This window comes from Clupea harengus, chromosome 8 (assembly GCF_900700415.2).
Source record: "Clupea harengus chromosome 8, Ch_v2.0.2, whole genome shotgun sequence".
NCBI classification, from domain to species: domain Eukaryota; kingdom Metazoa; phylum Chordata; class Actinopteri; order Clupeiformes; family Clupeidae; genus Clupea; species Clupea harengus.
In genome coordinates, this window is record NC_045159.1 from 29,999,070 (window position 1) to 30,023,187 (window position 24,118).

At 39.6% G+C, this 24,118-nt stretch overlaps 2 protein-coding genes and 1 long non-coding RNA gene across 3 annotated transcripts in view; all 3 read right to left on the reverse strand.

The window, feature by feature from the left end:
• LOC116221577 overlaps nucleotides 1–24,118 on the reverse strand; it is an 84,570-nt gene that overhangs the window by 22,318 nt on the left and 38,134 nt on the right. The window lies entirely within an intron of this gene.
• On the reverse strand, nucleotides 1,040–9,913 carry LOC116221549 (myelin protein zero-like protein 1). The gene is made up of 6 exons (XM_031572685.2): nucleotides 9,743–9,913; nucleotides 7,985–8,154; nucleotides 6,613–6,826; nucleotides 6,210–6,253; nucleotides 5,734–5,791; nucleotides 1,040–1,793 (listed from the first exon to the last, which is right to left on the reverse strand). Exons 1-6 carry the CDS (start codon nucleotides 9,813–9,815, stop codon nucleotides 1,744–1,746), a joined length of 609 nt encoding a protein of 202 aa, XP_031428545.2. The 5' UTR covers nucleotides 9,816–9,913; the 3' UTR covers nucleotides 1,040–1,743.
• Nucleotides 15,717–16,873, reverse strand: LOC116221551. Its single transcript, XR_004164188.1, has 3 exons — nucleotides 16,831–16,873; nucleotides 16,429–16,472; nucleotides 15,717–16,009 (listed from the first exon to the last, which is right to left on the reverse strand). It is a non-coding gene; the product is annotated as an uncharacterized LOC116221551 (long non-coding RNA).

The following is a 24,118-nucleotide window of genomic DNA, read 5'->3' on the forward strand; positions in this document are numbered from 1 at the left end:
TTTCAACCAGCCAATGCAAAAGCACATTCTGCACACATTACAAAGGCATGGCTGAGGAAGGAGGGGGTGTGTGTGCTGGACTGGCCTGCCTGCAGTCCTGACTTGTCCCCAATGGAGAATGTTTGGTGCATTTTGAAATGCAAAATGTGCCAACGAAGACACCGTACCGCTACACACCTTAAGACTGGGGCGACAGTGGTACAGGAGGTAAAGAAGTAATTTAGTAATCAGAAGGTTGCTAGTTCGATTCCCTGTCGAAGTGTCCTTGAGCAAGGCACTGAACCCCTAATTGCTCCTGATGTGCAGTGTGCCATCAGTGAAAAATGTAAAATGTGTATACATTGTAAGTCGCACATATGTAAGTCGCTTTGGATAAAAGCGTCTGCTAAATGACTAAATGTAAATGTAAATGTGACTTGTTTGCAGGAAGAATGGGACAAAGTTACAACTGAAACGCTTCATCACTTGGTGTCTTCAGTCCCTATACATCTTTAGTGTTGTGAAAAGGAATGGCAACATTATAAAGTGGTAAATGCTTTACTGTCCCAACTTTTTTTTGAAATAATAAAACTTTTGCATGCATATCTCAGGGTCTGAACGATGCACTGCCTAATTATGTAAACATCAATCTCATTAAACTATAGCATGCCACAGGCTATCCAGGGCACGGGGAAACAACATTGTTCTTAAAGATATACATTTTTATTGGACTCCCATATATCACGAATAAGCAAATGATTACTCTAAAGCAGTGTCCAAAATGTCAGTGCTGGTGAATATCACATCAGTTTCCCGTAGACAAAATATAACACAAAAGAATGGATAGAGCACCACATGCAATTCAAAAGAGCCAAGAGTTTTTTATTGCTTTGAATCAAGGTAAAGGAAAAGCATTTAAAAGTATGGCTATGTTGAACAAAACAAAATACAAAGGAACACATGTATTTCACAATAAAAATAAGATATATTCCCAAAGTATTTGACTTCAAAGCTGCAATGTCTAAGACTGAAGTCTAAGAAAAACAAAGGGTAACAGTGTGAACTCAACTTTGTTGAAACCTGTGGGAAAATCAGTCATATTGCACTGAAGTCTGAACAGCAAGGAAACATCCGGAAATATCATTATTACAAAGTAACATTTCTGAAAGAAAACTTAATTGGGTGAAGCAGTTGTACAGGTTCAGTCCCTGATTATAATAGATCAAATCATCACATTCAGTAAAATATTTCCTCACATTGCTCTAACTATCCGCCCAGTGTACTTAAAAAAAAAAAAAAACTGGTATTCATGCACAATACATTTACTGTAAAGGACTGTACAAATCATTTTGCACTTCTGTAACCAAAATATCTTGTCACAGGTGTGACCTCTGTGATTTGACAAATGCGGTCCTAAAGACAGGATGACACTAAATAAGAGGTCACAGAAATGCTGGAAATGATAAACTTGTTGTGCATGCATTTCTAATCCCTGAGCTATAAATCACATACAAATGAACATGAATTTACAAGACCACCAAGTTTATTAGAGACAGGATGATTATTTTCTATTTGTTATGTTCTACTCAATCATGGTTTTGATTCATGAAGTCTATCTATGCCTATGCCAGGACAGGCCAGCTCATGACATATGCAAGGCTAAGGGTTCCATAAACCTTTTCAGGAGGTTTAATCTCTGTGTGCTAGTGCTGGGAGTCTTGATGTTTAAACAGGTATACTATTTTCCCGAACAGCCAGTTGATCTCACTCTGCAGCTTGCGTAGCAACATTCTTCTGCAGCTCTTGAATGACAGCTGATTCAAAACAAAGAAGACATTGTGACTATAGATACTACAGATATAAAATATTGGTCATATTAGTTGCACCTCTTATGCATACATTAAAGCTATACTGATATATACTGTTGTTAGCTAAATTTATTAAGGAAATGTACTGACAAAATATTAAAATAATTCATAGACAACAGTGACTTTTTGCTGCATATTTCTTAAATTCACACCGTAGAAAATCATTGCCCATTGTGCCTATGTAGTTTGGATGTTTTATCATATCTGTTAAAGTAACACTATGGAGTTTCTGGAGCCGCCAGGTATGGGGCTACTTTCTGCTGGACTATTCAGTAACTTATTTGCCGTCTTGCTTTGTCTTGTGTTGCACTTGCTTGATGTTTGACTGTGTTCGGAAAGTTGTTGACTCGCTAGTTTGTCATAAACAAAGTAAGCAAATTTCAACAGGTTTCGCTAAGTTTAGCCGCTAGCAGGACATCTTGTTAGCGATGTTGTTCTTGTTATAACACGCTTGGACATTAATGCTAGTAATAAATGATCTCGCGTCGGCTTCTTTGTAATGTTATTGTGATAGCTATGTTGGCTATCACAATAACATTGTCACAGTCAAACATCAAGTCAAACATCAAGCAAGTGCAACACAAGACAAAGCCAGTCAGCAAATAAGTTACTGAATAGTCCAGCAGAAAGTAGCCCTCTACCTGGTGGCTCCAGAAACTCCTTAGTGTTACTTTAAAATGTACTCTCTAACCCATTTTTAAATGAATGTGGAAGCACTGAATATTCCACATTCAGTTGTGTCCAGGGCCGGCGATTGCTATAGGCGAACTAGGCGACTGCCTAGGGCGACAAATGGGTTGGGGGCGCTCTCTAGTGTCGCCCTTGGACCTACTTCCCATTAGTCATAGTTAGAATAACAACCAAATTAAAACATGTTTATTAATCATGATCATCCTAGGGCGCCCCTTCAGCTACACGTTTACTTGTCAACCTAATTTTTAGATTGAATTGATGGTTATTGTCGATAATTTCCAAAGGGGGGGGGGGGGGGCGGTTGCGTTAAGTTACGTTACGTTAGTTACGTGAGGGCTCCTGCACACTGCCAAGGTGGGGTGAGCGTGTCAGCTACGTGACATTCGCAAAAAAGAAGCGGTCTAAACCATCTGGAGCACAGGGATGAAAACGAAGAAAGGAAGAAGAGGAAAAGAAAGCCAACTATAGAGGTAAGTCTTCTCATCTCAGCCATTAAGGTGTCAAACGAAATAAATGTAGTATTTTGCATCACCTAATATTGGACGTTTCATTGCTGTCACTTAGGCTAGCTATAGCTAGCTAGCGACTGTTACTTTGCTAATTTGCTACGTAGGCTATTACTAGCAAACGTAACTTCACTGATAACCTACATGGATGTAAATGTCAAAAGACCAGTATCTGGATAACGTATGCTAGTTATGAAAAGTACAGTTGCTGTCTACATTCATTATAAATGGTATAAGTTCTGTTTAGTGAATTCACAACTAGCAGGTGCATACACACACAGTAACCATTTTGGGGATAGTGGTGGTGTTCACCCTTCTGTACAGTTCCTCCCCAGGAATATACTAAAATGTATATGTGTTTTTTGTTTTGTTTTGTTTTTATTTTTGTTTTAAATTGGCCAGATGCACTCAGGCACTTTTTGCAGAGGCCGGCACCTGCTGGAGAAAGGACGCCTGATTCGCCTCCCTCTGAACTTTGTAAGTAGCCTACACAACTAGTTCTATTGTTGCTGTTTTTGGTATTGTTATTATTATTAGCAATTATTACTTTCATAATCACATCACATTAATACTACTAATTGTAATCAGTAGCCTAATATTATTTAGCCTTGTAGCAGTGGTGGCAGTAATTGTAATTTATCTACTACAAGTTACATGGTCAGATAAAATGTATTTGTACAATGCAGCTATGTGGTAGGATGATAGAAATGACCAAATGCAATTGTGTAACGAACAGCATGGATTAACTCTGTGTTTAAATACAGCTGCAGGAGAAGGGACATCCAGTAGTACTAAAGTACAATAGAAACATGTTAGCATGTATTCAATACAATAGCTTGTTTTCTTAAAGAAGTTCAACCACATTCATGATCATTTCACTTATTATATTAAACACCGCTTGTTTGGCTATACAATATGCTTGAATACAGGTGAAGGTGAAGGGACATCCAGGACCACATCAAGCACTCAGGGCATGAAAGCACTTTTGTTTGTAGAGGGTATAGTTAGGGTGTAGAGGGTCATAATTTGCTTACATTTCCTTACAGGTGTTTAAGAGTGTTTTGCACAGTAATAAAAAAGAAAATGTTCTGAAACTATTCTGGTGTTTGTTGTCCATGCAACATTTATTATTGAACTGCAATGTAGAATAGTAGAATTATAAGTGGGTGAAAAAACTGCTATGCAAAGTAAAGCAGTTAAGTTAATATATGTCTCTTCAGTGATGTTAAGTATTGTGTGTCAATCTCGCCTAGGGCAACCAAAGGGCTAGAGCCGGCCCTGGTTGTGTCAGTCAACCTTCAGTTTTCATCTCTGTTCCTACAAGATGGAAATAGATTTGAGTTGTTTGCTTGATTGTCTTTGGTATATTGTAGGCATAAAGCTTACAGCCTGCAGGTGTTTTGATCATAGTGTTGATTTTAGTATTCTCTTCTTCCGTTAACGGTAACAGTGTGTGACAGTTCATTCATTCAGTGGATGGTGCCAACCTGCCCACCATCCAAGACCTGTACACCTCCAGAGTCAGGAAACGGGCAGGAAAAATCACTGCAGACCCCTCACACCCCGGACACAAATTATTCAAACTCCTCCCCTCTGGTAGACGCTACAGATCACTGTTCGCAAAAACCTCCAGACACAAAAACAGTTTCTTCCCCCTCGCCGTCTCACTACTGAACAACTAACCCACTGTGGCATATATATTTATATTTATATATTTATCCCTGCACTTCTCGCACTCTCCACTTCTTCTTTGCACTACTGTTGTGCAACATTTCACAGCTACTGTATATAGCCATTCCGCCTTGTACATACTTTCTTAAACTCCTTAGTCCATTGCACTGTTGCACTGTTTGTTTGTTTGTATTGTATTGTATTGTATTGTATTGTATTGTATTGTGTTGTATATTTTGTGTAAGCACACTGAGAGTCACTTTACCAAGTCAAATTCCTTGTTTGTGCAAACTTACTTGGCCAATAAAACCTGATTCTGATTCTAAAACCTGATTCTGATGTTGTTTGCATAGTGTACTGAATGATGATACTGCCTGGGTTAGTACTGATGAAATGTGCATTAACGTGAATATGATGGATGTTATTTCTGATGCTCTAGGAATTGGGACAATTGATTGCAATTGTATTTGTTATATTCATGGAAGTTACAAGTATCGTTTGCAAAGCCAATAAGAGGAATACCAATCACTATCACTGGCTGAAACCGCAGCTATTCACTGATGGCATCCCCTAATTTTTGCACACTGTAATATCTGTATAATATCTGTATACACCCCACTCCTTGTGAACATGTTCCCCCTATGTGTATTGTTTTTCTACTGTGATTCTACTGTGATTTGTGTATGTATGTTTGTGAGTTAAGTTCAGTGTATAAGCTACTGGATGACCTAAATTTCCTTCGGGATTAATAAAGTATCCATCTATCTATCTATCTATCTATCTATCTATCTATCTATTGTGAAGCAAACTGGGCAGTACATGGGAAGGCTGTCAACACAAGACACCACACTGTTGGTGCACCTATCCTAACCTGTTAAGAAGACAGGCTGCAAGTGGTCATCTGAGCACACAGTATGAAATATACAATACACTATGTGTGCTACATGGAATCGAACCAATTACCATTTCCCATTACGCATTCAATTATTCATTAATACATAAATGCATATTCTTACCTTCAGTGATTTCATCCTTTATTTTCTGCAGTTCTTTGCGAATTTCCTCAAGGATGTCCTAAATACACATATACCCAGAAACCGGAGTGAACTGAATGCCATTTAAACAAAGACATTTAGAAAACCAAACAGTATTGTCCACGTGTGGCACTGTAGTGCTGCAGGACCAGATGTGAGTTTGGCACTCGGTGACAACTTGTTGAATGTTTCATCATTCACCACTTTTGTTCTATCTTTAAATACAGTAAGTGCCTCTACTCTGGAATTTGCCTTCATGAGAGGTGTTATAGAGATTTCAAAAGTGGTAAATACACTAACATAAACCATCCATATTTAGGCTTAACAACAAGTTTGTTGCCAAATATATATTGTACTGATATCTGGTTCTATAAGACTAGTGAGTGGCAATGCTACTAAAACAGATTTATTTTAGGCTAATGAGTGTCAATCTATTGATGCATAACAGGCCGACTCACCTCTTTAAATTTCTCCAACAGAGACTCACTGCATGAGTCTAATTCTTTGGAGAAAAAAGCAGCAGTTAGAAACAACAGATAGCATATGCATGAGCAACATTGCAATGGTGACAAAACACTAGCAAAATAAGCTATTCCTCTAAGATGCAGAAAAAACGAATCCACGCTTTTATTACATCAATATAATAGTAATAATACCTGGCCAAAGATCAATGGTGTTAGAAGACTACTCAGAGAAAGACACAACATCTACAACTATGCCAACTGTACTGAAAGACAGCATTCAGTCACTTATTCTCTACATTGATACATGCATCACAGTTACCAGGATTTATACAGGCCTTTGAGAGGTATTCCCAATATTCTGTGAACATAAACAAGACAATAATTATATTGGACTCACCTTTCATACCAACCCTAACTTTTATTCCCGATGCTGATCCCACTATATCTGGTGGATTTTTCACATCACACTGGTATGTGCCATTGTCACTAAACTGCATCTGAGAAACTTGGATTGATGCATCGTTTCTGTTCAGGTCCCCTGCCCAAACTACTCGTTTTTGAAACTGAGCAAGAGATCCTGGGTATGAATTGCCGCCGGTATAATAGAAGAACTGCAAAGAGCAAAAAAATGGAACAGTTATAAGGCATTGTTGGAACCTCTACTTACTTAATCTTGAAATCACAACCCGAACACACTGAGCAAAATTGCACTTTAGTTATCTAGTTGAATTGCATTCAAATTCGTGAGAAAGCGTTGCAGTTCAGTAGCGAACTAATTCTTCAAATCTTTAGGTGCTACTTCAATAAGAGGAAGACGAACAAATGCGATGAACTGAAGTTCATTTAATCTTGCAGACTTCCATCCAATTTTAGCGGCGGTCCATGGAGCATCTCTGCCAAACATCAGTGCACTTACTTTTCACACTACAGTTCCTGTCGTATTAACAATATGCTTTTCCAATCGAAAGCTAAACACTTATCAGAGTTAAGCTAATCAGAATATTCGGCTCACTTATTGCCGAAAAACATTTCAAGACAATGGTGACACTGTGAGAGCAGGTGTGTGTCCTTGTCTGTTTCTAAGATCCTGTTTGCAACTTTTTGGGAGGTTTCACCATTCCTTGACTTGCATCTCTTATCCAGAGACCCCTCCATGAATGCTTGGCTGTCCCCAACAGCCTGCACCTGTGGGCCTGTTTTCTGCCTGACCCTACGTGACACTCATCTCTGCACACAGGCCTTTCTGCCTGACCCTACATGACACTCATCTCTGCACACAGGCCTTTCTGCCTGACCCTACATGACACTCATCTCTGCACACAGGCCTTTCTGCCTGACCCTACGTGACACTCATCTCTGCACACGGGCCTTTCGGCCTGACATGTCACTACATGTCACTTGTTTTTTTGCAAAACTGCTCCATGTTAACCACACCACTGTATTACAACCAGTGTACTTTTCTACATAAGCTGAAAAACTGACTTCACGTATGTATCATTTGTTTCAAACAACGTGTCTCGAGGGCGGTCATCAACACATCGACTCGCTCGCTGGTGAATTCTCCTGGCATTCTGCTCTCTTCACACACTGGCTCAATGGAACATTACACAGACTTTGTACTAGGGAGCTGGCAGGGTAAACTCCATTTAATGCCTGGTCCAACTGATTTGGACATTTATGTTCTCATATACTGCCCCTCTGAGTAATGTCTAGATAATATCAGGTTTGCAGTGCATGTGCAAGATTATAAAAATGATTCCCAATCTTACTGAAGTTGTTTTGTCTGAAGCTCCTTCCGGTGTGAACGACCAAGTAACCGAAGCTCCACTGCTGACAACTTCTTTTGATTTGAAAGAACATTTAAGTATTCCTGTGGTCCCATTTTCAAAGAGCGCGTCCTCTGGTGCATACACCTCAATAGCAGTGACCAAAAGTGTACCTGAGGATAACAGTTAGGCAATTCAAAAAGTGTTAAACAATACACAGTATTTCTTCGAGACAAAACAAAAACACCAGGAACATCTAAATTCAGTGCTGAAAGTTACTACCAATTAGAACCAGTAAGTCAGTGAATCAATAAATAAAGACGTATATGGGCTGTGTTTTGTGCATTCATTGTGGCTAAATCAACCCTTACATATGTCACTCCTGACTGATTATATATATTTTTTATTTTACACCTAGAACAACCTTTTTAGCAACTCATAAACTTCTCTTTTAGACCATAAACAAAACCAAAAAGGCTGGTACTCTAGATCCTCAAGTTGCCAGTTTTATTTCTTACTTGAACACCAAAAAGGTTCAGGATTCAGAAGCATAATCCTTTTAAGTCTCACTAGGATCTTGCAAGGTTTTTTTTTTGTGATATTTGCTGCCCAAAAAATACTGCATTTGTAACAGGAGTTCTTTAAAATATTGCAGTTACATTTGTAGTCATTCTGAAGTTTTATGTTTGTGATTTTCAGGAGGAAATCTCTATGATTAGACCTATAACATGTTTTTGCATTATAATCATTCATCATTAAGAGGGACCTGTAACATTACCTCCAGTCATGTAGGCCAATAGATAACTGTTACCCTCTGGTGAGCTCCATAGATATCACATTAGACATATACAATGTTACTTAGTTACTCTAAACTTATGGAAATGATCTATATCAAAGCGATGAAAGCGTTGGATGGATTTGGCAATTTTTTCTATAGGCGTACATGAAATTTCTAATTTTCTTAGAAAGCTTTATAAGTTGATTTGCATTTGGTATAATGTTTTAATAACAAAGTTAATTTAGAAAGTTCTTGCATTAAAGTCACTGGAGCAAACTTTTCAAATGAACACAATCAGTAAACTATCATGAAGTTTCCACTGCCTAAACAAAATTACAGCGATCACTGAGGTCTTAAACCAGCACTGAAATAGCATATTTATTCCAAATATGTTCTTACACAATTGATCAAGCATGTATATGATTTCTCTTATAGATATATAGAATGCTTCCACAGACCTTTCATCTGTGACTCACAACATAGAATGTTGCTGAAGAGAGAGAAAGAGAGAGGGAGAGAGAGAGAGAAAGAGAGAGGAGAGAGAAAGAGAGAGAGAGAGAGAGAGAGAGAGAGAGAGAGAGAGATTCCTCAGCTGGCTTTGTCTACACACCTTCTCAGATGACACTATGCAGTGCGTGTTGTGAAGCACTCTCCAGTCTGCAGTGCGTGCTATGAAGCACTCTCCAGTTTTTCATTTAGGCCCTCTGTGTATTTCAGTTTGACACCCCTGTTCTAGACCTTAGTGCTGCTTTTGACGCTATAGAGTTACAACCGGCCCTTTGAGGGCAACCATAATGCTGATGTGGCCCAGTGTGAAAATGAGTCTGACACCTCTGACCTAGACTAATCATTAAAAAGCGCAAGAAAGCCCGAAACGGCATTCATGGCAACGAAATCGAAGGTAAATGAACTTGCTAATATTAGCAGGAACAGCGTTGTTTCTTAGGCTGCTAACGTTAGTTAAAAAAAAGTATTGTGCTTACCGGAGAGTAAATATACTATGACTCCGCATAGTAAGAGATTCGAATGTCTTCTGATTATGACTTTAAGATCCATATTTGTGTTACTGTTGTGTCCAAAATGCCGTCCAGCAATGAAGGTGGTTCATGAAGCATCTCGGTGTGTGTGTGCTGAGCAAGCTCTTTTAAAGCCCCCTACTCCTGCTATCATTTTGGGTGTGTGTTGCAGTGGCTGCCCTGGCCAATCAGAATTAGTTTGACTTTTGGCTAACATCAGTCAGTCTAGGGGTGACCGCTCCTGCTTCACACACTGAACTGCTCCATGTTTACAGATAGGAAACACAACATGACTATAGAGTATAGACTGCAATCAGATTTCGAGCTGTGACATTAATACCCTAACTGTCGTTACAGTCACCGTCACCTCTTCAATGTTTTCTACGTTTCTCGTATTTCGTCAGGCTAGGGCGCAGTAGTGATCAGTCACCTGAAATATCTATCATTTCTTGTATACTAGGGGGCAATCCGCAAAAAGAAATTAAAACATTTGGTTTTGATATGCAAAAATATTCAGACCAAAATTGTCTATTATCAACAAAGGGGGTAGATGATATGCCTCTTATTTTCCCTACTTTTCATGTGATTTGCAGATTATTTATGTGTGTCTGCTTTGCAAATATATTTGTAAAATCAGGATCCTCCACATTATCCACCTGCCATTTCATCTTTATCTATGTAAATATCTAAGGGATAATGGACAACATTGCATTCGGGCAAATTCATTTCTGCTACCCAAACACCATGGTTGCCAGAGAGAATTCTGAAGATCGAGAGGGATAAAGTGAATTGGCTAAATTGAAACATGAAAAGACTGAGCTAGAAAGGCCCCTGAATGTTGAGAACAACAAAGTTCAAGCTATTGCAGATATGAAAACATTAAAAGCAGGACAAGCTAGGTACAAGGCAGAGATAGCCAGTCTGAAAAAGCAAAGTGAGCAGCCCCCTCACACGGAGAGGTAGAGGCCAGAGGCATTTGGAACAATGCAGATTGAGGCCGTTAACAGCTAGGTATGCAGGTGTAAATGTGGTGTATCTTCTGGATCCCAACGTCATAAATCAAGACACGGGTCCAGAAGAAGATGACATGATTTATGCCATAGATGTGGGACATATGGTCATTGGGCAAAGGATCGCAGGTCTCAGGGCCGAGGCAGACATGCTCCTCATTCTAGGATAAAGGATAAAGAATGTGACTTTTGTAGAGTGTGTCTGAAAACATATCGACAAGTTGTTATTTTACAACAGTTCTTATGGAATTAGGAAAAGTCAAATAGCATGAGGCCTACAAAACATCATTAACCATATTTTTTAAACCTTTGAAATGTGCCTGGGGCCCGTGAGACCCCACAGATAACAGGAGGGTTAAGTGCAGGCTCGGACTGTCAATCTGGTGTCAATCCACTTAGTGGACCACAAGACCGGCAGCAATGTGGAGAAAACCACTGAGGGAAAAATATTCTACCAGCTGGTTAAGGCCTACTTGATGTTGGAACAGACCATCTGATGGGGAGTTACACGGTTCCAAATAGGCTATCTATACTGGAAGTCAGGTGCCGAAATGAAGTGCTACTGTCTTCACCTCCCCACACCCCTTCAAGTGGATCCATCCATCCATCCATGTAATATTAGAGGTCAGGCAGGCCCAATCAAATCAAGACTGATAGAAGCCATTATGAAGATGGGAATCAAAATACTCCAAAAGAGATCAGCTGATATTGCAAAATGTTTTAACTTAACAAATGTATTTAATAATAACATTACCGATGCCAGCAGCAGGCAAAACATAGACGCAAGCTATAGTGATAACATTACCAGTCCACTGGTGCTAAATGAAGAGGAGGAGGAGGAGAGTCTGGACATAGGCTGATCCCAGTGCAGGACAGGGGCCAGAAGTGGAGGAGGAGAGTTTGGACATGGCTGATCCCAGTGCAGGACAGGGGCAAGAAGTGGAGGGTGTTGCTGAGGACGAGCGACATGACAACCTCGCAGGTGATACTGCATGTAGTGACAGTGTTAGCGGCCGGAGGGAATTCATCATACGTAGCAGGTCCAAAACCAAATGAGTTTGATTTGTTCTTTAAAATAACATTATGCAACAATTTGACCTTAAAATAAAGATTTTGATGGTACACTGACTTCTAATACGGAGAATGGCGTCTGTGCCACTGCCATAGCACGCCTGGTATTGCACTATGTAACTTTGGAGTACAGGGCGCGAGACCAATGGCAACAACTATGCATTGCTTTATGGCACCACCTCACGTAACAACCACTTGACTCGTGTGCCAGCTGTAAGAGGAAGTGAGTGCAGTTGTCATGGAGAAGGAGAGAGAGTCACCGAGAGCAAGAGACCGAACGAGTAACCAAGCAAGTGACCAAACAGGTAACCAAGCAAGTCAGATGCCGAGCTGGCCCTCTTTCTGTTTGACTAGTCAGTGATAACTTGTTAGCTGTCTTATTATGTCTTGTCTTCCAAATCAGTATTTCAGGTCTTTTTTTGGAAAAAAATGGACGCCGTGTGCTCCGGACCAAAGAAGAAAAGGACCATCCAGACCAGTTACCAGCAGTCCAAAAGCCAGGGTTTGTCACGGTATGGTGTTGTGTCAGTGCCGCTGGCAAAGGTAACTTACACTTCTGTGATGGCACCATTAATGCCGAAAAGTACATAGAGATTTTGGAGCAACATATGCTGCCCTCAAGACGACATCTTTCCCAGGGACGCCTTTGCATATTTCAACCAGCCAATGCAAAAGCACATTCTGCACACATTACAAAGGCATGTCTGAGGAAGGAGGGGGTGTGTGTGCTGGACTGGCCTGCCTGCAGTCCTGACTTGTCCCCAATAGAGAATGTTTGGTGCATTTTGAAATGCAAAATGTGCCAACGAAGACACCGTACCGCTACACACCTTAAGACTGGGGCGACAGTGGTACAGGAGGTAAAGAAGTCATTTAGTAATCAGAAGGTTGCTAGTTCGATTCCCTGTCGAAGTGTCCTTGAGCAAGGCACTGAACCCCTAATTGCTCCTGATGTGCAGTGTGCCATCAGTGAAAAATGTAAAATGTGTATACATTGTAAGTCGCACATATGTAAGTCGCTTTGGATAAAAGCGTCTGCTAAATGACTAAATGTAAATGTAAATGTGACTTGTTTGCAGGAAGAATGGGACAAAGTTACACCTGAAACGCTTCATCACTTGGTGTCTTCAGTCCCTATACATCTTTAGTGTTGTGAAAAGGAATGGCAACATTATAAAGTGGTAAATGCTTTACTGTCCCAACTTTTTTTTGAAATAATAAAACTTTTGCATGCATATCTCAGGGTCTGAACGATGCACTGCCTAATTATGTAAACATCAATCTCATTAAACTATAGCATGCCACAGGCTATCCAGGGCACGGGGAAACAACATTGTTCTTAAAGATATACATTTTTATTGGACTCCCATATATCACGAATAAGCAAATGATTACTCTAATGCAGTGTCCAAAATGTCAGTGCTGGTGAATATCACATCAGTTTCCCGTAGACAAAATATAACACAAAAGACTGGATAGAGCACCACATGCAATTCAAAAGAGCCAAGAGTTTTTTATTGCTTTGAATCAAGGTAAAGGAAAAGCATTTAAAAGTATGGCTATGTTGAACAAAACAAAATACAAAGGAACACATGTATTACACAATAAAAATAAGGCATATTCCCAAAGTATTTGACTTCAAAGCTGCAATGTCTAAGACTGAAGTCTACGAAAAACAAAGGGTAACAGTGTGAACTCAACTCTGTTGAAACCTGTGGGAAAATCAGTCATATTGCACTGAAGTCTGAACAGCAAGGAAACATCCTGAAATATCATTACAAAGTAACATTTCTGAAAGAAAACTTAATTGGGTGAAGCAGTTGTACAGGTTCAGTCCCTGATTATAATAGATCAAATCATCACATTCAGTAAAATATTTCCTCACATTGCTCTAACTATCCGCCCAGTGTACTTAAAAAAAACTGGTATTCATGCACAATAAATTCACTGTAAAGGACTGTACAAATCGTTTTGCACTTCTGTAACCAAAATATCTTGTCACAGGTGTGACCTCTGTGATTTGACAGATGCAGTCCTAAAGACAGGATGACACTAAATAAGAGGTCACAGAAATGCTGGAAATGATAAACTTTTGTGCATGCATTTCTAATCCCTGAGCTATAAATCACATACAAATGAACATGAATTTACAAGACCACCAAGTTTATTAGAGACAGGATGATTATTTTCTATTTGTTATGTTCTACTCAATCATGGTTTTGATTCATGAAGTCTATCCATGCCTATGCCAGGACAGGCCAGCTCATGACATATGCAAGGCTAAGGGTTCCATAAACCTTTTCAGGAGGTTTAATCTCTGTGTGCTAGTGCTGGTAGGCTTGATGTTTAAACAGGTATACTATTTTCCCGAACAGACAGTTGATCTCACTCTGCATCTTGCGTAGCAACATTCTTCTGCAGCTCTTGAATGACAGCTGATTCAAAACAAAGAAGACATTGTGACTATAGATACTACAGATATAAAATATTGGTCATATTAGTTGCACCTCTTATGCATACATTAAAGCTATACTGATATATACTGTTGTTAGCTAAATTGATTAAGGAAATGTACTGACAAAATATTAAAATAATTCATAGACAACAGTGACTTTTCGCTGCATATTTCTTAAATTCACACCGTAGAAAATCATTGCCCATTGTGCCTATGTAGTTTGGATGTTTTATCATATCTGTTAAAGTAACACTATGGAGTTTCTGAAGCCGCCAGGTATGGGGCTACTTTCTGCTGGACTATTCAGTAACTTATTTGCTGTCTTGCTTTGTCTTGTGTTGCACTTGCTTGATGTTTGACTGTGTTCGGAAAGTTGTTGACTCGCTAGTTTGTCATAAACAAAGTAAGCAAATTTCAACAGGTTTCGCTAAGTTTAGCCGCTAGCAAGACATCTTGTTAGCGATGTTAGCAAGCTTGTTATAACACGCTTGGACATTAATGCTAGTAATAAATGATCTCGCGTCGGCTTCTTTGTAATGTTATTGTGATAGCTATGTTGGCTATCACAATAACATTGTCACAGTCAAACATCAAGTCAAACATCAAGCAAGTGCAACACAAGACAAAGCCAGACATCAACTAAGTTACTGAATAGTCCAGCAGAAAGTAGCCCCCTAGCTGGTGGCTCCAGAAACTCCATAGTGTTACTTTAAAATGTACTCTCTAACCCATTTTAAATCAATGTGGAAGCACTGAATATTCCACTTTCAGTTGTGTCAGTCAACCTTCAGTTTTCATCTCATCTGTTCCTACAAGATAGAAATAGATTGGAGTTGTTTGCTTGATTGTCTTTGGTATATTGTAGGCATAACGCTTACAGCCTGCAGGTGTTTTGATCATAGTGTTGATTTTAGTATTTTCTTCTTCCGTTAACTGTAACAGTGTGTGACAGTTCATTCATTCAGTGGATGTTGTTTGCATAGTGTACTGAATGATGATACGGCCTGGGTTAGTACTGATGAATGTGCATTAACGTGAATATGATGGATGTTATTTCTGATGCTCTAGGAATTGGGACAATTGATTGCAATTGTATTGTTATATTCATGGAAGTTACGAGTATCGTTTGCAAAGCCAATAAGAGGAATACCAATCACTATCACTGGCTGAAACCGCAGCTATTCACTGATGGCATCCCCTAATTTTTGCACACTGCAATATCTGTATAATATCTGTACACACCCCACTCCCTGTGAACATGTTCTCCCTATGTGTATTGTTTTTCTACTGTGATTCTACTGTGATTTGTGTATGTATGTTTGTGAGTTAAGTTACGTGTATAAGCTACTGGATGACCTAAATTTCCTTCGGGATTAATAAAGTATCCATCTATCTATCTATCTATCTATCTATCTATCTATTGTGAAGCAAACTGGGAAGTAAATGGGAAGACTGTCAACACAAGACACCACACTGTTGGTGCACCTATCCTAACCTGTTAAGAAGACAGGCTGCAAGTGGTCATCTGAGCACACAGTATGAAATATACAATACACTATGTGTGCTACATGGAATCGAACCAATTACCATTTTCCATTACGCATTCAATTATTCATTAATACATAAATGCATATTCTTACCTTGAGTGATTTCATCCTTTATTTTCTGCAGTTCTTTGCGAATTTCCTCAAGTATGTCCTAAATACACATATACACAGAAACCAGAGTCAACTGAATGCCATTTAAACAAAGACATTTAGAAAACCAAACAGTATTGTCCACGTGTGGCACTGTAGCGCTGCAGGACCAGATGTGAGTTTGGCACTCGGTGACAACTTGTTGAATGTTTCATCATTCACCACTTTTGTTCTCTCTTTAAATACAGTAAGTGCCTCTACTCTGGGATTCGCCTTCATGAGAGGTGTTATAGAGATTTCAAAAGTGGTCAATACACTAACATAAACCATCCATATTTAGGCTTAACAACAAGTGTGTTGCCAAATATATATTGTAATGTATATCTGGTTCTATAAGACTAGTGAGTGGCAATGCTACTAAAACAGATTTATTTTAGGCTAATGAGTGTCAATCTATTGATGCATAACAGGCCGACTCACCTCTTTAAATTTCTCCAACGGAGACTCACTGCATGAGTCTAATTCTTTGGAGAAAAAAGCAGCAGTTAGAAACAACAGATAGCATATGCATGAGCAACATTGCAATGGTGACAAAACACTAGCAAAATAAGCTATTCCTCTAAGATGCAGAAAAACGAATCCACGCTTTTATTACATCAATATAATAGTAATAATACCTGGCCAAAGATCAATGGTGTTAGAAGACTACTCAGAGAAAGACACAACATCTACAACTATGCCAACTGTACTGAAAGACAGCATTCAGTCACTTATTCTCTACATTGATACATGCATCACAGTTACCAGGATTTATACAGGCCTTTGAGAGGTATTCCCAATATTCTGTGAACATAAACAAGACAATAATTATATTGGACTCACCTTTCATACCAACCCTAACTTTTATTTGTGATGCTGATCCCACTATATCTGGTGGATTTTTCACATCACACTGGTATGTGCCATTGTCACTAAACTGCATCTGAGCAACTTCGATTGATGCATCGTTTCTGTTCAGGTCCCCTGCCCAAACTACTCGTTTTTTAAACTGAGCAAGAGATCCTGGGTATGAATTGCCGCCGGTATAATAGAAGAACTGCAAAGAGCAAAAAAATGGAACAGTTATAAGGCATTGTTGGAACCTCTACTTACTTAATCTTGAAATCACAACCCAACACACTGAGCAAAATTGCACTTTAGTTATCTAGTTGAATTGCATTCAAATTCGTGAGAAAGCGTTGCAGTTCAGTAGCGAACTAATTCTTCAAATCTTTAGGTGCTACTTCAATAAGAGGAAGACGAACAAATACGATGAACTGAAGTTCATTTAATCTTGCAGACTTCCATCCAATTATAGCGGCGGTCCATGGAGCATCTCTGCCAAACATCAGTGCACTTACTTTTCACACTACAGTTCCTGTCGTATTAACAATATGCTTTTCCAATCGAAAGCTAAACACTAATCAGAGTTAAGCTAATCAGAATATTCTGCTCACTTATTGCCGAAAAACATTTCAAGACAATGGTGACACTGTGAGAGCAGGTGTGTGTCCTTGTCTGTTTCTAAGATCCTGTTTGCAACTTTTTGGGAGGTTTCACCGTTCCTTGACTTGCATCTCTTATCCAGAGACCCCTCCATGAATGCTTGGCTGTCCCCAACAGCCTGCACCTGTGGGCCTGTTTTCTGCTTGACCTTACAAGACACTCATCTCTGCACACAGGCCTTTCTGCCTGACCCTACATGACACTTGTCTCTGCACACGGGCCTTTCTGCCTGACCCTACATGACACTTGTCTCTGCACACGGGCCTTTCTGCCTGACCCTACATGACACTTGTCTCTGCACACGGGCCTTTCTGCCTGACCCTACATGACACTTGTCTCTGCACACGGGCCTTTCTGCCTGACCCTACATGACACTTGTCTCTGCACACAGGCCTTTCTGCCTGACCCTACATGACACTTGTCTCTGCACACGGGCCTTTCTGCCTGACCCTACATGACACTTGTCTCTGCACACGGGCCTTTCTGCCTGACCCTACATGACACTTGTCTCTGCACACGGGCCTTTCTGCCTGACCCTACATGACACTTGTCTCTGCACACGGGCCTTTCTGCCTGACATGTCACTACATGTCACTTGTTTTTTTGCAAAACTGCTCCATGTTAACCACACCACTGTATTACAACCAGTGTACTTTTCTACATAAGCTGAAAAACTGACTTCACGTATGTATCATTTGTTTCAAACAACGTGTCTCGAGGGCGGTCATCAACACATCGACTCGCTCGCTGGTGAATTCTCCTGGCATTCTGCTCTCTTCACACACTGGCTCAATGGAACATTACACAGACTTTGTACTAGGGAGCTGGCAGGGTAAACTCCATTTAATGCCTGGTCCAACTGATTTGGACATTTATGTTCTCATATACTGCCCCTCTGAGTAATGTCTAGATAATATCAGGTTTGCAGTGCATGTGCAAGATTCCCAATCTTACTAAAGATGTTTTGTCTGAAGCTCCTTCCGGTGTGAACGACCAAGTAACCGAAGCTCCACTGCTGACAACTTCTTTTGATTTGAAAGAACATTTAAGTATTCCTGTGGTCCCATTTTCAAAGAGCGCGTCCTCTGGTGCATACACCTCAATAGCAGTGACCAAAAGTGTACCTGAGGATAACAGTTAGGCAATTCAAAAAGTGTTAAACAATACACAGTATTTCTTCGAGACAAAACAAAAACACCAGGAACATCTAAATTCAGTGCTGAAAGTTACTACCAATTAGAACCAGTAAGTCAGTGAATCAATAAATAAAGACGTATATGGGCTGTGTTTTGTGCATTCATTGTGGCTAAATCAACCCTTACATACGTCACTCCTGACTGATTATATATATGTTTTATTTTACACCTAGAACAACCTTTTTAGCAACTCATAAACTTCTCTTTTAGACCATAAACAAAACCAAAAAGGCTGGTACTCTAGATCCTCAAGTTGCCAGTTTTATTTCTTACTTGAACAGCAAAAAGGTTCAGGATTCAGAAGCATAATCCTTTTAAGTCTCACTGGGATCTTGCAAGGTTTTTTTTGTGATATTTGCTGCCCAAAAAAGACTGCATTTGTAACAGGAGTTCTTTAAAATATTGCAGTTACATTTGTAGTCATTCTGAAGTTTTATGTTTGTGATTTTCAGGAGGAAATCTCTATGATTAGACCTATAACAGGTTTTTGCATTATAATCATTTATCATTAAGAGGGACCTGTAACATTACCTCCAGTCATGTAGGCCAATAGATAACTGTTACCCTCTGGTGAGCTCCATAGATATCACATTAGACATATACAATGTTACTTAGTTACTCCAAACTTATGGAAATAATCTAAATCAAAGCGATAGAAGCGTTGGATGGATTTGGCAATTTTTTTTTATAGGCGTACATGAAATTTCTAATTTTCTTAGAAAGCTTTATAAGTTGATTTGCATTGTTAAAATGTTTTAATAACAAAGTTAATTTAGAAAGTTCTTGCATTAAAGTCACTGGAGCAAACTTTTCAAATGAACACAATCAGTAAAACTATCATGAAGTTTCCACTGCCTACACAAAATTACAGTGATCACTGAGGTCTTAAACCAGCACTGAAATAGCATATTTATTCCAAATATGTTCTTGCACAATTGATCAAGCATGTATAGGATTTCTCTTATATATATATAGAATGCTTCCACATACCTTTCATCTGTGACTCACAACATAGAATGTTGCTGAAGAGAGAGAAAGAGAGAGGGAGAGAGAGAAAGAGAGAGAGAGAGAGAGAGAGAGAGATAGAGAGAGAGAAAGAGAGAGGAGAGAGAGAAAGAGAGAGAGAGAGAGAGAGAGAGAGAGAGAGAGAGAAAGAGAGAGAGAGAGAGAGATTCCTCAGCTGGCTTTGTTTACACCTTCTCAGACGACACTATGCAGTGCGTGCTATGAAGCACTCTCCAGTCTGCAGTGCGTGCTATGAAGCACTCTCCAGTTTTTCATTTTGGCCCTCTGTGTATTTCAGTTTGACACCCCTGTTCTAGACCTTAGTGCTGCTTTTGACACTATAGAGTTACAACCGGCCCTTTGAGGGCAACCATAATGCTGATGTGGCCCAGTGTGGAAATGAGTCTGACACCTCTGACCTAGACTAATCATTAAAAAGCGCAAGAAAGCCCGAAACGGCATTCATGGCAACGAAATCGAAGGTAAATGAACTTGCTAATATTAGCAGGAACAGCGTTGTTTCTTAGGCTGCTAATGTTAGTTAAAAAAAAGTATTGTGCTTACCGGAGAGTAAATATACTATGACTCCACATAGTAAGAGATTCGAATGTCTTCTGATTATGACTTTAAGATCCATATTTGTGTTACTGTTGTGTCCAAAATGCCGTCCAGCAATGAAGGTGGTTCATGAAGCATCTCGGTGTGTGTGTGCTGAGCAAGCTCTTTTAAAGCCCCCTACTCCTGCTATCATTTTGGGGGTGTGTTGCAGTGGCTGCCCTGGCCAATCAGAATTAGTTTTACTTTTGGCTAACATCAGTCAGTCTAGAGCCATTATGAAGATGGCAATCCAAAAACTCAAAAAGAGATCAGCTAATGCTGCAAAATGTTTTAACTTAACAAATGTATTTAATAATAACATTACCGATGCCAGCAGCAGGCAAAACATAGACGCAAGCTATAGTGATAACATTACCAGTCCACTGGTGCTAAATGAAGAGGAGGAGGAGGAGAGTCTGGACATAGGCTGATCCCAGTGCAGGACAGGGGCAAGAAGTGGAGGGTGTTGCTGAGGACGAGCGACATGACAACCTCGCAGGTGATACTGCATGTAGTGACAGTGTTAGCGGCCAGAGGGAATTCATCATACGTAGCAGGTCCAAAACCAAATGAGTTTGATTTGTTCTTTAAAATAACATTATGCAACAATTTTACCTTAAAATAAAGATTTTGATGGTACACTGACTTCTAATACGGAGAATGGCGTCTGTGCCACTGCCATAGCACGCCTGGTATTGCACTATGTAACTTTGGAGTACAGGGCGCGAGACCAATGGCAACAACTATGCATTGCTTTATGGCACCACCTCACGTAACAACCACTTGACTCATGTGCCAGCTGTGAGAGGAAGTGAGTGCAGTTGGCGGAGAAGGAGAGAGAGAGAGCGTAACCGAGCAAGAGACCGAACGAGTAACCAAGCAAGTGACCAAACAGGTAACCAAGCAAGTCAGATGCCGAGCTGGCCCTCTTTCTGTTTGACTAGTCAGTGATAACTTGTTAGCTGTCTTATTATGTCTTGTGTTCCAAATCAGTAAAATGGACGCCGTGTGCTCCGGACCAAAGAAGAAAAGGACCATCCAGACCAGTTACAAACAGTCCAAAAGCCAGGGTTTGTCATGGTATGGTGTTGTGTCAGTGCCGTTGGCAAAGGTAACTTACGCTTCTGTGATGGCACCATTAATGCCGAAAAGTACATAGAGATTTTGGAGCAACATATGCTGCCTTCAAGACGACATCTTTTCCAGGGACGCCTTTGCATATTTCAACCAGCCAATGCAAAAGCACATTCTGCACACATTACAAAGGCATGGCTGAGGAAGAAGGGGGTGTGTGTGCTGGACTGGCCTGCCTGCAGTCCTGACTTGTCCCCAATAGAGAATGTTTGGGGCATTTTGAAATGCAAAATGTGCCAACGAAGACCCCGTACCGCTGCACACCTCAAGACTTGTTTGCAGGAAGAATGGGACAAAGTTACACCTGAAACGCTTCATCACTTGGTGTCTTCAGTCCCTACACATCTTTAGTGTTGTGAAAAGGAATGGCAACATTATAAAGTGGTAAATGCTTTACTGTCCCAACTTTTTTTGAAATAATAAAACTTTTGCATGCATATCTCAGGGTCTGAACGATGCACTGCCTAATTATGTAAACATCAATCTCATTAAACGATAGCATGCCACAGGCTATCCAGGGCACGGGGAAACAACATTGTTCTTAAAGATATACATTTTTATTGGACTCCCATATATCATGAATAAGCAAATGATTACTCTAATGCAGTGTCCAAAATGTCAGTGCTGGTGAATACCACATCAGTTTCCTGTAGACAAAATATAACACAAAAGACTGGATAGAGCACCACATGCAATTCAAAAGAGCCAAGAGTTTTTTATTGCTTTGAATCAAGGTAAAGGAAAAGCATTTAAAAGTATGGCTATGTTGAACAAAACAAAATACAAAGGAACACATGTATTACACAATAAAAATAAGGCATATTCCCAAAGTATTTGACTTCAAAGCTGCAATGTCTAAGACTGAAGTCTAAGAAAAATAAAGGGTAACAGTGTGAACTCAACTCTGTTGAAACCTGTGGGAAAATCAGTCATATTGCACTGAAGTCTGAACAGCAAGGAAACATCCTGAAATATCATTACAAAGTCAAATTTCTGAAAGAAAACTTAATTGGGTGAAGCAGTTGTACAGGTTCAGTACCTGATTATAATAGATCAAATCATCAAATTCAGTAAAATATTTCCTCACATTGCTCTAACTATCCGCCCAGTGTACTTAAAAGGAAAAAAAAAGAACTGGTATTCATGCACAATACATTTACTGTAAAGGACTGTACAAATCATTTTGCACTTCTGTAACCAAAATATCTTGTCACAGGTGTGACCTCTGTGATTTGACAGATGCAGTCCTAAAGACAGGATGACACTAAATAAGAGGTCACAGAAATGCTGGAAACGATAAACTTTTGTGCATGCATTTCTAATCCCTGAGCTATAAATCACATACAAATGAACATGAATTTACAAGACCACCAAGTTTATTAGAGACAGGATGATTATTTTCTATTTGTTATGTTCTACTCAATCATGGTTTTGATTCATGAAGTCTATCCATGCCTATGCCAGGACAGGCCAGCTCATGACATATGCAAGGCTAAGGGTTCCATAAACCTTTTCAGGAGGTTTAATCTCTGTGTGCTAGTGCTGGGAGTCTTGATGTTTAAACAGGTATACTATTTTCCCGAACAGCCAGTTGATCTCACTCTGCATCTTGCGTAACAACATTCTTCTGCAGCTCTTGAATGACAGCTGATTCAAAACAAAGAAGACATTGTGACTATAGATGCTACAGATATAAAATATTGGTCATATTAGTTGCACCTCTTATGCATACATTAAAGCTATACTGATATATACTGTTGTTAGCTAAATTGATTAAGGAAATGTACTGACAAAATATTAAAATAATTCATAGACAACAGTGACTTTTAGCTGCATATTTCTTAAATTCACACCGTAGAAAATCATTGCCCATTGTGCCTATGTAGTTTGGATGTTTTATCATATCTGTTAAAGTAACACTATGGAGTTTCTGGAGCCGCCAGGTATGGGGCTACTTTCTGCTGGACTATTCAGTAACTTATTTGCCGTCTTGCTTTGTCTTGTGTTGCACTTGCTTGATGTTTGACTGTGTTCGGAAAGTTGTTGACTCGCTAGTTTGTCATAAACAAAGTAAGCAAATTTCAACAGGTTTCGCTAAGTTTAGCCGCTAGCAAGACATCTTGTTAGCGATGTTAGCAAGCTTGTCATAACACGCTTGGACATTAATGCTAGTAATAAATGATCTCGCGTCGGCTTCTTTGTAATGTTATTGTGATAGCTATGTTGGCTATCACAATAACATTGTCACAGTCAAACATCAAGTCAAACATCAAGCAAGTGCAACACAAGACAAAGCCAGTCAGCAAATAAGTTACTGAATAGTCCAGCAGAAAGCAGCCCCCTACCTGGTGGCTCCAGAAACTCCATAGTGTTACTTTAAAATGTACTCTCTAACCCATTTTAAATGAATGTGGAAGCACTGAATATTCCACTTTCAGTTGTGTCAGTCAACCTTCAGTTTTCATCTCTGTTCCTACAAGATGGAAATAGAGTTGTTTGCTTGATTGTCTTTGGTATATTGTAGGCATAAAGCTTACAGTCTGCAGGTGTTTGATCATAGTGTTGATTTTAGTATTCTCTTCTTCCATTAACTGTAACAGTGTGTGACAGTTCATTCATTCAGTGGATGTTGTTTGCATAGTGTACTGAATGATGATACTGCCTGTGTTAGTACTGATGAAATGTGCATTAAC

Coding starts and splice junctions, on each gene's coding strand:
- LOC116221549 (XM_031572685.2), bottom strand. CDS start 9,815: ATGGATCTTAAAGTCATAATCAGAAGACATTCGAATCTCTTACTATGC. Junction 8,155..9,742: donor CATAGTATATTTACTCTCCG/GTAAGCACAATA, acceptor TGTTATCCTCAG/GTACACTTTTGGTCACTGCT. Junction 6,254..6,612: donor AGTTAGGGTTGGTATGAAAG/GTGAGTCCAATA, acceptor TTTTCTCCAAAG/AATTAGACTCATGCAGTGAG.